The sequence below is a fragment of the Chenopodium quinoa genome, unplaced genomic scaffold, assembly GCF_001683475.1.
Source record: "Chenopodium quinoa cultivar QQ74 unplaced genomic scaffold, ASM168347v1, whole genome shotgun sequence".
Lineage (NCBI taxonomy): Eukaryota > Viridiplantae > Streptophyta > Magnoliopsida > Caryophyllales > Amaranthaceae > Chenopodium > Chenopodium quinoa.
In genome coordinates this window covers 2,160,958-2,175,486 of record NW_018744603.1, presented here as the reverse complement: position 1 = coordinate 2,175,486, position 14,529 = coordinate 2,160,958, and the positions used below count along the sequence as shown (strand labels likewise).

The 14,529-nt window shown below is 37.3% G+C and overlaps 1 protein-coding gene across 1 annotated transcript in view; it reads right to left on the bottom strand.

Annotated features, from left to right (window-relative positions):
• LOC110699996 overlaps positions 1-9,189 on the bottom strand; it is a 37,691-nt gene extending 28,502 nt beyond the window's left edge. The window contains exons 1-4 of the mRNA XM_021877482.1: positions 9,096-9,189; positions 4,353-4,600; positions 4,050-4,145; positions 3,509-3,704 (exon numbers count right to left, since the gene is read on the bottom strand). Coding sequence (XP_021733174.1) covers positions 3,509-3,704; positions 4,050-4,145; positions 4,353-4,600; positions 9,096-9,189 — 634 coding nt within the window. The remainder of the gene's footprint in view (positions 1-3,508; positions 3,705-4,049; positions 4,146-4,352; positions 4,601-9,095) is intronic.
• Positions 9,190-14,529: the final 5,340 nt, after the last annotated feature.

Sequence of the window (14,529 nt, the reverse complement as noted above, 5' to 3'; positions counted from 1 at the left end):
AAAACCAAACCCAGTGATGAGTACCTTTCACGTCGAATCATAATCGAATGAAGTGAAAGTGTGGAAAGTTTAGTGTTGCGGATAGTTTTAATTCTTTTCTCTTCTCTCTGTTTTTGAAAACTTATTTTACGAAAATAGTCAATCCGGTTTGGTTAATTCATGATAAGGATCCAATAATGGTGTAGTTGGATGGGGTTTGAAAAGACCTTTCCAACGATATATTATAAGCCCAATTCCGATGAATATCGAGGAAGTTATGGCCAAAATACTAAACTGGGCCCGATTTGGTTTTTATATGCGACCCAATGATCTAGAGGAGGGCCTATTATTAATTATCATTCCTAAATCTATTAGGATTGATTATAGTCTTTTAGAATACTCTAGGAGGTTCTTTTAAATCCTAATGGATTTAGGATTGATAATTATGTTTTAAAGAGTTTGAAATTGAATAAAACTACTCCTTTTAAGAATCCTTGTTTTGTACGAAGTGGAATATATTCAGATTTTATTTTTGTGCCTCATAATATTTATCCAAATTTATATGTTTGGATAGATCTTGAAATTGTCTTTCCAATGATATATTATAATATTAAATCCGAGTTATAACGAAAAAGATATGAATGAGACATGAAACTTTATCCAAAACTGACACCCTTCCACTATTTTGGCCATATCTTTTTATCTACATAATATTTTAATCTTTTTTAAATTGGGTTGGAAAGTATACTTCAAGAGATTTCCAACGACATATTATTTGCCTTATTTGGACTTCCGGATCAAAAGATATGATAAAAACAATAACGCGTGAATTTCTGAAATCAGCGCCTAGAACCAGGCCTAGCGCCTGGTGCTAGCTATTGGCGCCTGGCGCCAATAAGCTGGTTCTGGCGCCAACTCTGTTTTAGGTGCGCCAACTCTATTTTGCGTGCGCCAAGTGCTCTGTTCTGATATTTTATCTTTTTGGCTGATTTTCTCTATAAATAACGTATTAAAAACTCCATTTTCATTCACTAACTCTCATCAAGATTTTCTTGATTATTCTCCCTCTCTCTTTTTCTAAACTAGCCTTTTCTCAAATACAAAATTCCGCATTCACAAGACTTAGAAACACCTTGCCATATTCGAAGTTGCCTTCGCCCTAGACGTGAAAGGTTTAATTCTGAGGGTTTGGTCCCAAATCTGTATTTCAATTATTTAATTTAATTGTTTTGTTTATTATTTTCCTTGAAGTTACTAACGTGTGTATTTTGTTATTAGAAAGAGGTACGAGGTATCAAAGTAAGTGCTTTAATGATTTTTAATTGATGTTATGATGTAGAAATCATGTTTATATTGTTATTATTATATTTCTAGTATCATGTCTAGGGTAATTTTAATATCAAATATGCTTATTATGATTGTTACGATGCTTCCTATTTTCTTCCTAATATTTATGATTGTTAGTATCATGTTAGGGTTAAAGGTTTGATTTTTATTGTTTAGTGACTTGCTAGGGTTTGTTATTAATCTTGTTAGTATCATACCTAGCTAGGATCTTGCTATTATTATGCTTTAATATTAACATGAATATGATTATAATTGTTATAATTTATGAAGATTATGAATATTATTATTATTATTATTATTTTGATGATGATTATTTTATTTACGATTATTATTATGACTATTATAATGATTGATTATGGTTATTTATCATGTTGCTTGATATTTATTGTTATTGCTTGATCACCCCTTTTATGCATGTTTAAAGGGAATTTGGTACTTGTAATCACGCTTAATAAGATATTTAATAATCTTGTTTAGGGTTAATTGTGATTATAATTCAAGTGATCGCCAATAATAGTTTATTTGTGCATTAATATTCAACCAACATAGATTAAACAGGTTTAGGGTTAATCTATTGATTGCATGTTAATTAGAAAGCGCACATGAATACAATCTGAATAAAGTAGAGGCCTATTATTAGGGCAGGTTCAATCTCTTTTAGGTTGGATTTGTACCTTCATCCCCGAACCCTTATTTGGTTCTAGACCTTATGGAGTTGACGATCTCTTGGATCGTTAAGGGGTGTAACCTTCACCCTGTGAACGGTTTACAAGTTCCTAAAACTTGTTGGCGACTCTTTTGCTCTATCTTCTTCCCTTTTGGACGCCACCGTACTTTAGTGTATGATCACAGCGGGGTTCAAGCTAGGGGTTAACGCTTGAAATTTATTCCCTACAAAACCTATAAACCTCGTTCATGCCTTTCTCCCAAGTAGAGTTCAAGGGATATATAGCATGAATCATAAGTTTACCCATGCCCAAATTGGTCTACATAAACCAGAAATGAGTTTCGGAGCGAGGGTACTAAGATAACGTTCCCTTTAGAGGGGAATCGCATCTTAAGGTCGTTATTCTTATTTAATTAAATTCGTGAAAAGAACAAAAAAATAAACAATATTTGCCTTGCCTTAAGTGATCAACCAACAATTATTTTATTCAGTTCTAATCTTTATTTAACAAAAGATACTATATGGAATTGATTAATTAATTATTTTAAAGGTGACCAAACAACACTAATTAATTGATTAAGGTTCTTTTAAACAAGATAATAAATGTGATTTAACTAAGTGCTCGGGAACTTACCACTTCTCTTTGCTAGATCTCCGTTTAGAACACTTATGGATTCCTTCTTGTTGGGGAACCTCCACTGTAGTAACAAGGTACCAAAGGGGTGAGTGTTTAGGACAAGAGGGTTAGGAAGCACAAGTTCACAAGTATTCTGCCAGCGTTTTAGGTTATTTTCTGTGTGTTTAAGCATCGGATTAGGGTCTTATTCATAGGGAATGATTAAGTTTAGGGTTAAGAGCATTCTGCCGCAGCAGGTGTCGCGCGCAACTGGATAAGTTGCGCGTGGCTGTCACGCAAGTAAATAAGTCACGTGCAGATGATGCGCGCAGTTATTTGTCTTGCGCGCGGCTCTATGGTAAGATTCGATTTTCCAATATTTTGATATTCTGAATCTTTCGCGAGCGTATCTCCAGAAGTTGCGTGGAGTACTGCGCGCAATTGAATTGCGTGCGACAGTTGAGCGCGACTTTGTGAGATGTGCGCGACATTTTCCGCGGCAGCTTAAATTTTATCCTAGACGCTTCTAAATCCGTCGTTATTGGGTTTTAAGCACGGGCTTAATCCCTAATATGATCGGGTTTAGTTTTTTGGACCTTGTATTGGCCTTGTTCTTTTATTTAGGCTAGTCTTTTGTGTTTTGTGGCTTAACCAGTTATCCATAAGTATTCTTCACTTTGATCTAACACAAAGATGGCTTTATTTATCGTCAATGCACTTCCTGTCGGGACAGGAGGCCAAAAGTAGATGTCTACAATCTGTATAACCTTTGACAACCAACTCATCTTCGCCACCATATACTAGAAACATTTCTTTAGTCCTTCTCAAGTACTTAAGGATGTTCTTGGTAGCTGTCTAGTGTGCTTCTCCTGGATTTTCCTGAAACCTGCTACACATACTCAGAGCATATGCAACATCCGGCGTTGTACATATCATGGCATACATGATTGACCCTATTGCCGAAACATAAGGTTTATCAACAGTACGTCTCATCTCTTTTGGCGTGCTAGGGCATTGAGATTTACTAAGCATAATGCCATGAGACATGGGGAGAAATCCTCTCATAGAGTCTTTCATGGAATACCTATCAAGAACCTTATCAATATAAGTCTCTTGACTTAATCCAATCATCCTTCGAGATCTGTCTCGATGGATCTTGATCCCTAATATGTATTCAGCCTCACCTAAGTCCTTCATGGAAAAACAACTCTTCAACCATTCCTTGACTGACTCAAGCATTGGTATGTCATTCCCCATGAGTAGTATGTCATCTACATACAATACTAAGAAAGCAATGCTGCTCCCACTAGACTTCTTGTATACACAAGGTTCCTCTTCACTTTTGATAAAATCAAATTGTTTGATTGCTTTATCAAAGCGAAGATTCCAACTCTTGGATGCTTGCTTCAATCCATAAATGGATTTCTAAAGTTTGCATACCTTTCTAGGACTTTCTGGATCTTCAAAAACCTCAGGTTGTATCATATACACTTCCTCTATCAAGAACCCATTCAAGAAGGCGGTTTTCACATCCATCTGCAAAATTTCATAATCGAAAAATGCAGCAATCGCTAGAAGGATCCGAATGGACTTAAGCATAGCTACTGGGGAAAAGGTTTCATCATAGTCAATACCATGAATCTGTCTGTACCCTTTTGCAACAAGTCTTGATTTATAGATGTAAGCATTTCCATCCTTGTCTGTTTTAATTTTGTAAACCCATTTGCAACCAATAGGTTTTACCCTATTAGGCAAGTCAACTAGGGTCCAAACTTCTTTTTCAGACATCGATTCCATTTCGGACTTCATGGCCTCAAGCCATTTATCTGAGTTCGGGCTCGCCAAAGCTTGCATGTAGGTTGTAGGTTCCTCATTCTCAAATAAGAAGATTTCAGAATTCTCAGTTATCAGAACCTCAACAAACTGTTTGTTTCTGATTCTGGCAGACCTACGTGGAGTAGGAGCAACAATAGAAATATTCTCTCCAACTCCTTGAAGATTTTCGCATGAATTAGATTCAAGTAGGACGATAGGAGTCTCGCTAGTCGAATTAGCTTGCTCCGACGCATGTTTAATTTACTCATGCACCCTCGCCTCTGATGTGGTGTTATCCACATCCATTTGTTGCTCGTCTCGAATTTCTTCGAGAACCACTTTACTCCCACTTGACTTTCTAGAGAGGAATTCCTTTTCTAGAAAGACACCATCGCGAGCAACAAACACTTTGTTATCTTCGCAATTGTAGAAGTAATACTGTAGACACCTAAAAATGTTTCCCCAAAACCAAACCCGATGATGAACAACCTTTCACCGCCATTATTGGTCGGGTTTAGTATTTAATCCCGAGAGTGCTTACTAAATTGTGTTTAATTGAATTCATTTTTCTGAATAGTCCATGGATCAGTCTTGATGTTTGGTCAAAGCATAGATTTTTTTTAATTTCAGCCCAAACCTTTTTTTATTATATTATTTATTCTGGCCCAAACCTTTTATTTATTTTCTTATTTTAGCCCAAATAATAATAAAAATAGAAATGGCCCGAAATTATCAATCGGCACTTAAACTGCTGAACGAATTTAGGGTTAAAAATGAATTTAAACGGAAAAATGGACAAAAAATTCCCGCGTCACGGCAATAGTCCACCGTGTCACGGGAAACAGTCCTGTCAGACGGTGGGATTTCCCGTGACACGGGAAACCTGCTGTGACACGGGAGTTTCCGTGTCTGTTCCGCGTAAACCCTTCACGCGTTTTATTCCCCGTACCCTAAAATATTTCCCGCGTCACACAAATGTTCACCGCGTCACGAGAATTTTTCCCGTCTGACAGTGGGAATATCCGTGTCACGGTACACAGTGCCGTGTTGCGGGATACTTTTTTAGGGTTTTTATCATTTTAGGGTTCCGTGTGTTCCCTCAGCACATTTTTCCTATAAATACCCCCTCATTTCTAATGTACGGGGCATCAATTATTCTATATTTTCTCTCTCGTCTATGCTCTAGCCTAAACACTAGCCTACCTTTATTCTTTCAAATTTCCTTCTTCAAGCACTCCCAGGAGTCCATACTTTACTCGTGGTTCTGTCCTTAAGCCAAGGCGTGAAAGGTAGAACCGTTTGAGGGTTTGGCCCAAAATCAGTTCTACTTTACTTAATTTAATTTAATTATTGTTTTATTATTATTTCCTTGAAGTTACTAACTCATTTATTATTTTGTAGTTGCAAGCAAACAGAATCAAAGTAAGAATTATTTTCCTTTTATTTCTATTATTTTTCTAACGATTGTATATCGTTAGAATTATTGTTAAATTGCTTCCAATATTAATGTTTATTCTATTCTATTATTTATGATCACCATATTACATGTTTAAAGGGAATATGTAATTGAAAATTACGCCTAATAAGATAATTTGGACGACCGGTTTAGGTTCCTTTTTAATCTTGTTGTTAAATTAAGTGATCACTAATATTTTAGAATTATATGTTGCATTAATATTCAACCAATTTAGCATAATAATAGTTTGGAGCAAATTGAATATTTTGTTTGTATGCCTTTGAGATCGCAGGAATGCTTTTCACTATAAGAATCGAGTAGAGGCCAATACGGGCAAATGTGACTCCATGACTCACTTCGTACCATCATCCCCAATCCTCCTTTCGTGGTTCCGAACCATATGGAGTTAGTAATCTCATGGATTATGAATGGGGTGTAACCTTCACGGGTCAATCGTTGTTGCCTATCGTTGTCCCTTAATCGTGTTTGCCTTTTATGATCTGTGAACGGTTTACAAGTTCCTTAAAAACTTGTTGGCGGCTCCCTACTTTCCTTGTCCTTAATCGTATATGTCAATTCCCACTTTCTAAGAGTGCCAAGCATATTCACCACATGCTTTTAACGTAGGCGCACTTCGAACGACGCCTACAATTTGGCGACTCTACTTGGGAGGATTATTGGTTATTTATCGATTTGAGTGATCGGTATTTAATTAAGATGAGTGGATGAGACTTGAAAGATTCTTGAAAAATATTCCGGTGATTAATTTGGAATTTTTGCATATGCATAGACGTTTTAACGTCGCATTTAGATCTTTCCCGTAGGAGAAATCGAATAACTTGATTGCGTACGAAGGAAAACAGGGCACCAGTCAGATTTTCTGACTGCCGTGTCGTGGTACAGTGCACTGTCTGACGGTGTGCAGTACCGTGGAACGGGAATCCCTGCTGTGTCACGGCAGTCCTAAAATCAGTCCGGTGGCTTGTTTTATCTTCTCACAGTCAACTTCCTTCGATTTTTCTGAAAAAACGTGTGTGTTCTACATGCGTCTTAGCCCCGGGGGATTTAAGCTCTATCAACCCAAAAACGCTCATGGCAATAAGGGTTCATCCGAGTTATTAAATCCACCTAAACCATGGAGTCGATTTCGATTTCATCACGAACTCGCGGAGCCGCCCGTTGGCATACACCCTCAAGGGAGGCTACCTTGCTAACGCGTCCAAACTCTTAACCATGATACCCTTTTGACACCCAAAAATTGACCAATAGTTGAACATAGATCTTGACCCCAGGTTGCGAACTTTTTTTACATCATCGTGACTAAATGCTACATGGTTTGTTTGTTTCTAACCATCATGTGTTTACTCTTTTTTGTTTCACCTATGACCGAGGGTTTTTAATTCCACATAGTAATTAGTACGGACCTAAAATTGACTAAAATCTGGAAAAACTCACAAAAAAGACCTGGAACTGAGCACCGTGTCACGGCAAGTCCTGTCGCGCCACAGTGAACAATGCCGTGACATGGAGTTTTCTACCGTCTGACGGTAGACTGCACTGTGTCACAACAGTCAGTACCGTGACACGGTGCCTAGGGGAACTGTCCTGTCAGTTTTTTATGCGTACATATGTGGTTTATGTGTCCAGTTTGGTGTCATGTCTAGCTGTACGGTCATAACACGCGTCCATAACCTCACTTAATCACTCACATGTCGTGTTCACACACTTTATTCCGTTAGTCGTGCACCATTTCATGACCGTATTTTAGGGTAGTCTTTTGCGTCGTTTTTTTTTGGAGTAAGTCGGAAAGTATCCTCCCATTTTTTAAAAAAAAAAACAAAAAATAAATAGAATTTCAAAATTCAATTTTTTTTTTATTTTTTCTGGATGGGTTAAGGTTAAGTTTGGTCATTAAAGGTGTGTTTGTTTCGGTGTCACAGAACTTGGTCAAGGAGCAGGGGGAGATTGTTACGGTTCGAGTCAATACCTTAACAACCTCTTATACTAAAGAGGCGTACAAGGAAACCACCACAATCATCTCCAGAAGATCCATCTCCAGTCTTTTTTCAACCAAGGACTACTAAGGAAGATATCGAGAACATCAACAGGACAATTGAAATGTTGTCTAACATGATGCAAACACTCACCACTAGAGTCAACACGGTAGAGCAAGACAATCAAATCAATGTCGCTGCCGCTGCAATGGACAAGATTAAGGAACAGATGAGTAAGATTTCTAAAGAATTCACTTATGTGGAACAACCTGTCGCCTCTTTGTCCATAAGGGACAAGCTCCCTGAGAAGTTTTCCACTGGTGACATTCCCAAGTTCAAGCCTACTAATAATCCGCTTTTCCATTTGAAGGCTTTTTTCTGCCACCATGGCTCTTAAGGGAGTAGAAGTGACACTCTTCCCTACAGTGTTCCTTCTTTCCTTGGAGCATGCTTGTCAACAGTGGTTCTACTCTTTGGAATCCAAACATGTTGCGACCTGGGAGGATGTTGCTGAAAGCTTTATGAATTGTTACAAGTATAACATTAAGGCCAAGACTTCTGAACGTGAACTCTCCATTCTCAAACAGAAAGAGAATGAAGGCTTCACCACTTACTTAAGTAGGTAGGGGGAAACAGCTGCGCTCTTGGTGGATCCCCCCAAGGAAAAAGAGATGGTTCGCTGATAAGTGACTTTTATGTCACTTTTAGGGTGTTTATTGAGTTGCATTCCGGCTTTTTTTACAATAATTTAGCCCATTATGTTCTTTATTTCTTTTAGTTGCTTATTCTCGTCTTTTATCTTTATTTTGAGTATTTTAGTAGTTTTTATTAGTTTTTAGTTTATTTTTGTAGTTTTAGTTAATAATTTCCCTCTTCTCTCATTTTATTTATTTTATTTTCTTTTAGTTTCTAGTTTATTTTATTTTATTTTATTTTATTTTATTTTATTATTTATTTAGTTTTAGCTTTTTATTTTACTTTATTTATCTTATCTTATTTTATTTTATTATTTTATTTTATTTTATTTTATTTTATCTTTTAAAAATCCCCTCGTGTTGTTTTTGGTTGTAGGTGTTTTCGGGTCCGTGGTCGATCGGGTTCAAGGTCCGAGGTTCGAGGCACAAAATTGAACCAAGCTCCACCACTGCTTTCCCCCAACAACAACAACCCAACTACCACAGCAGCCACCCAAACCCACCACCAATCCACACCCAGCCACACCTGAACCACCATCACCAACCAATCCCCTGCTCCCATAAACCGCAACCAACATCACCAAACAACCACCAGCAACAACCTTCTCACACCCACACATCAGCCCCCTTCACCGCACATCAACAACAACAACCTGCTCCACCACTCCTACACCACAACTCAACCTACTGCCCTGCTCCCATAAACCGCACCTCTGACCAGCCACAACTACAACCACCAGCACCTCACCTCCAATACACCAACACCCAGCAACCCGCAGCTCACAAACCGCCAACAACCTCACCTGATGCGCCTCCCATTTCGCCACCAATCCCAGCCAACTCGCAATCCGTCAGCCGCCAAAACCACTGCAACAGTAGTAGCCAACAAATCGCAATAATTCACTTCGATCAAGCGCCCAAAATCAGAGCAAATAGCAATTAATCAAGTTCGAGCAAACCAAAGGAGTTCGGTCGAAGTTCGAGTCAGAAACTTTTGAGGTTTTGTAATTAGAAAAGGTGTGGTCGAACACACCCATGGTTCGACCGAACCAACCCCGTAGTTCGGCCGCACAAACCCATGGTTCGACCGAACAATTTCATGAGCTTCGCTCGTGACTTTTAATGAAAATCGAACGGCTGCGATGTGATGATTCTTGATGATGATTTTTGATGAACGGTGATGATTGTTTGCTGTTGATGATGGAGAATGTGAGCAGCCATATTCGAAAGGGAAGGAGAAAGGGGTCTGGTGGGATTTCGTGGGTTTGGACGAGTTTAGTGGGGTTTTGGGGTTTTTCTTTTCGTTTTCATTTTCTTTTCTTTTATTTTATTTTAAGTTTTGTTTTTTTTTTTTTGTTTTTAGTTTAGTTATTTTAATGGTTTTAGTTTAGTTTTATTTCTTTTTAATTTCTTTTATATTATTTTAACTTGTATTATAAATACCCTCTTTAGGGTTATTTTCTAAAAAAACTTGGAAGGAACATTTTATTTTAGATAAATTAGATTAGTTTAGCCTAATTTTATTTTATCTCCCTTAGGGTTAGTTTAGGAGTAGTGTAGAGAGAGAAAGCTTAGATTTCCATGGAGTTTTTGAGAGGTTGAAGAAGCAACTTTGTGGAACTTTTGTTTGTTGATTTGAAGAAGCATCTTTATTTCTTTGCTTAATTCTTAGTTTTATGCTTTTTGTTTGTTGATTTGAGTAGATTAATTAGTTTATTTGTTTAATCTTGTTTTTATTCTTATTTTACCTTGTTTCCCATGTCTTTCTTAATTATGTTAGCTTAGGTCTTGTTCTAGGGAATTGGATGAAGGTTATATTAATGAATTGAATGATTGATTGTGATTAGTATGAAATTGTTTCTTGATTATTGTGTATGGATGATACTTTTATGGATTAGAATCTTTCTAGATAATCGATTCTATGCTTTTAATTGTGCTTTCAATCAATTGTGCGAGAGTGAGTTGGTTGAGAGCCCTAAATTCTTCCATACCTTTGCTATGCTAGTTGCACGAGAGTGAATTAGTTTAGTAGGATAATTAACATGCTTAATTGTGCGAGAGTGAGTTAAATGTGTTGATGTTCCTAATCGAGGGCATTTTTATCTAATTGTATGATATTGTTGAATGCATTGATGTAATTGGATTCCAATTTCCCTAGTTTTAGTTGTTTGTTCTTAGTCGTGTTTAGTTTAACCTCTCTCTATCTCACGAACTTTCCTAGTAGTCTAGTTGGAACAAATTAATCCACTCAGTCCTCTATGGTTCAACCCTTTACTTGCCACTAACTAGTTTAGTGTAAGTTTAGGTATTATAAATTTCTAATTTGGTTAGGGTTAGTAGTCCCAACGACCTACTTTTACCTGCAATCAAATTTTGGCGCCGTTGCCGAGGACTAAGGCGTTCATTAGTTTGTGTTGATTAGATTAGCTAGGTTCTTGTATATTATTTGATTTTGTTTGCTTTTCTTTGTTCTTTGTTTAAAAATGTCATGCTTATCTTTTACTCAATTTGATGGTGAACCCTTCTATGCTTACTTTGAAAGACTAGATGGTTTTCTTAGTTACCATGGGTGCTCTCTTAGTGATGCTTGTGGTATAGCTTATTGGGGCATGAATGAGTATACTAGGGGAATGGTTGAGGACATGAATAATGGTAGATTTTGTCATTTGTCTATGCATGATGCGTGGGATTTCTTCACATGGCTTGCTAAGGATTCTTTAGATAGAGAATCTCATGTTTCTTATTTTGATTTTCAATGCCAAGATTCTTTTAATTTTTGCGTGAATTCTCTTGATACTTCTTATGTGCCTTGTGATAATCCAAGTATGCAAATTAATACCTTTCCCCCTTATTCTCATTTTGATGAGGTTTGTGCTAATTTTGATGATGTGCAATTTGACTTTGACCATGAACCTCAACCCAATAACATTGATGCCCAAATTCTCTCTCAAATGCAATATCTCACCCAACAACTCCAAGAGCTTCAAGAGGAACAAAAATTGAGAGAAGTGAGGCTTGCCCAAGTGATGAGTGATATGTTTGATTTAGATGGACGTGAGGCACCTCACTTGGAGTGTGAGAGTGTTGTTGATGATGATGTAGGGCAAGTGTGTGAAGGTGAAGGGAGATTTTCTTGTGATGAGAGGATTTTGATCCTTTTCCTTCCCCATTTGAGCTTGAATGCCATCCTTCCCCTTATTCACCCCCTTTGAGAGCTTCCCTTGGTGAAGATGTGAGTGAGCCATCTTCATGTTTGAATGAGGGAGTTCATGAGGATGATAATAGTGAGTTTGAGAAATCAAGAGAGATTAAGAGTCCCTTGAGTGATGGTGGAAGAGTTGTAAATGAAGAAAATGTCAATTTTGAGGATTCCAACCCCCTTCCCCATCTTGATGAGTCCACCTTGCATGTTGGTGACCCTTCTATCCATGAGTCTTTGGAATTATTTGAGGTTATGGCTAGTATGTTCATTGAAGGTGTAACAAATCATTATAGCCTTTTGAGAGAGTTCATTGGCAATGCTTCATGGGAAAGGGATGAGTTTGAGAGAAACCTTTATCCTTTCATGCATGGTTTAGAGACTCTAGGCTTTGAGGATCGTGAGGGAGTTGTTGTTCATCGTTGTGATAGAGAGGAAGATGAGGTTATTTCTATTGGAAAGTTTTTGTTTGAGGGAGATTTGAGTCATGAGTGTTCTTTTGAGGATTCTATGATTGATTTTCATGCCGTCATTGGTGATGTGAGGCTTTGTGAGACCATTTTTTCTCCTCCCCTTCCTCATGTCCCTTTCTCAAGGAAATTTGACCACATCTCCTACTATCCCATGTTCCTCCCTTCTTTTGCCAAAGAGCCTATTGAGGACCTTCTCTTGTTTGATGAGACTTTTCCTTTTCATCCTCCTATTATTGAGGAAATGGGTTATTGTGCCACCCAAAAATATTTTGAGGAGGTTTTTCCTTTTTATTCTTTTCCTTATTTCTCTTCTTCTTTCTCTTCTTATTTTCTTGATTTTTCTTTTGATTTTTCTTCTTTCTTTTGGTATCTTCCTCCTCACTTACGTGCAATAATCTTGTTGCACGTCCTCCTCCCTTCATCTGCCTACTTGTTATCATATGAAATGTGTAGTAGTGCATTTGATAAGCTCTTGCGTTCGTTGCAATATTATTTACTAGAGCGGTCTCGCTTGGACGTTAAACAAGCCTTTCTCGGGAAGTAACCCGAGGTTTATTGCTTTCATTTTCTTTTCTTTTTAGATTAGATTTTCTCTCATGGAAATGTTTGTGTGCCTTTTTCTAGGTACATAACTTGATATACACTTATGTATTGGTTTGGATCAAGAATCAAGGAAGTTTGACGCCTATTTTTGCTAGCATATGGAAATCGAGATTCAATTTAAGAGGAAATCGGCTTTGAAAGGTTAAATTGGTTCATTTGCGGGTAATTAGACCCACCAATATCCGGTAATATCTTTCCTAGCTCTTTCTCTAATGGTTGGTGACTCGTTGGACTTGTGTTGGTTTGTTGGATTGATTTCTTTCTTTTCCTCTCCCATGGATTATTTTATTTATATTTGAGTATATTGTCCCACTCAAGCTTGGAGAGGAGGGTATTCTATCAGGTTTGGTGGGATGTTGATTCATTTACGCCATGCACTTGAGTATATGGATTTCCATGTCTTTTCTTTTATTTTGAAAAATCCAAAATATTTTTGTTTACTTTCAAGGTAATTTTGGCAAAATGTGTTTTGTTTGTTCTTATTTTGGACATTTTGTTTTGGGACTTGAATCCTTGAATGTTTTTCTTCCTAAGTGGTAAATGTATGCACGGTTTGAGAGTGTCATTGGTTGACTCTAGGATACTATATGCTAAGGTAGTCGGTTAAGAACTTTTAGGGGTCCATGAAGCCTTAGTTCACGGGAATGTGGTAAGATGGAGTTGCTCTCTATAGTGGATTTGAAACCCTTGGTTGTTATTTGTTTGGTTATAATCCCTTGTGAAATTCATTTATTCTAGCCTTCATCACCTTGTTGAGCGGCTATTTAGGATCCTTGACTATGCATGTCTTAATCCTTGTTTTCACCTCTAGCTCCCAAGATCGTGACCGAGCCACTCTAGGGGAGGAAAAGGGCACCTTTTCACATTTTTCTTTATCTTCTTTTTGTTTTGCTACAAATTTGGTTTTCTATTTTGCATCGACCTACTTATTAACCAATTTGAGCCTAATGTTTCCCGCTCTTGTTTAAACCGCATTACAAACCCAATGGCCTATGTTTACCAACCCTTTTAGTTAGTGAAGCATTGGAATGTGAGGTTTGAGTTTTGAGAGTTTTGAGATTTAACAAGACATTTTGTGAATTGGTTTAAGTACGGTATTGAAAGTTGAGCTTGAAAAGAAATTGCAAAAAAAAATAAAATAAAATAAAAGAGTTTGAGAAGAAAGATGCAATTCAAGAAAATCAAATGAAGTTTCAAGAAAAAGCCGTCCATAGTAAAAAAAAAAAAGGCAAGGACATCAAATAAGAGCTAAAAAAAATTGAAAAAGAAACAAAAAACACAAAAATATTTTAGTTTGGTTTCATTTTCTTCCCTAGTTTAAGCATTGAGGACAATGCTTCGTTCAAGCTTGGGGGGGGGGGGGGAGCGTTACTTCGTTTTTGGTATATATTGTGTTAGTGTTGAATAAGCTTGGGGGAGATGGCATTATTGGTATATTTTTTTGATATTTTGTGACTTCTTGAGTTTGTTTTTGAGAGTAGGCCACTCTTTTGCTTCACTTAGGAAATATCACCAAAATTTTCAAATTTTTACCCCGCCTTAACCCTTAGCCTTACGTTACAACCCAATAAAAGACCCTTAGACATTAGTGGGGTTGGGTCAAAGAACGGTGGAGGGAGATATACTTCAAACCTATGGAGAGAGTATGCATAGTTGAGATGTCGGGATTACCTTCTCAAAGTTTT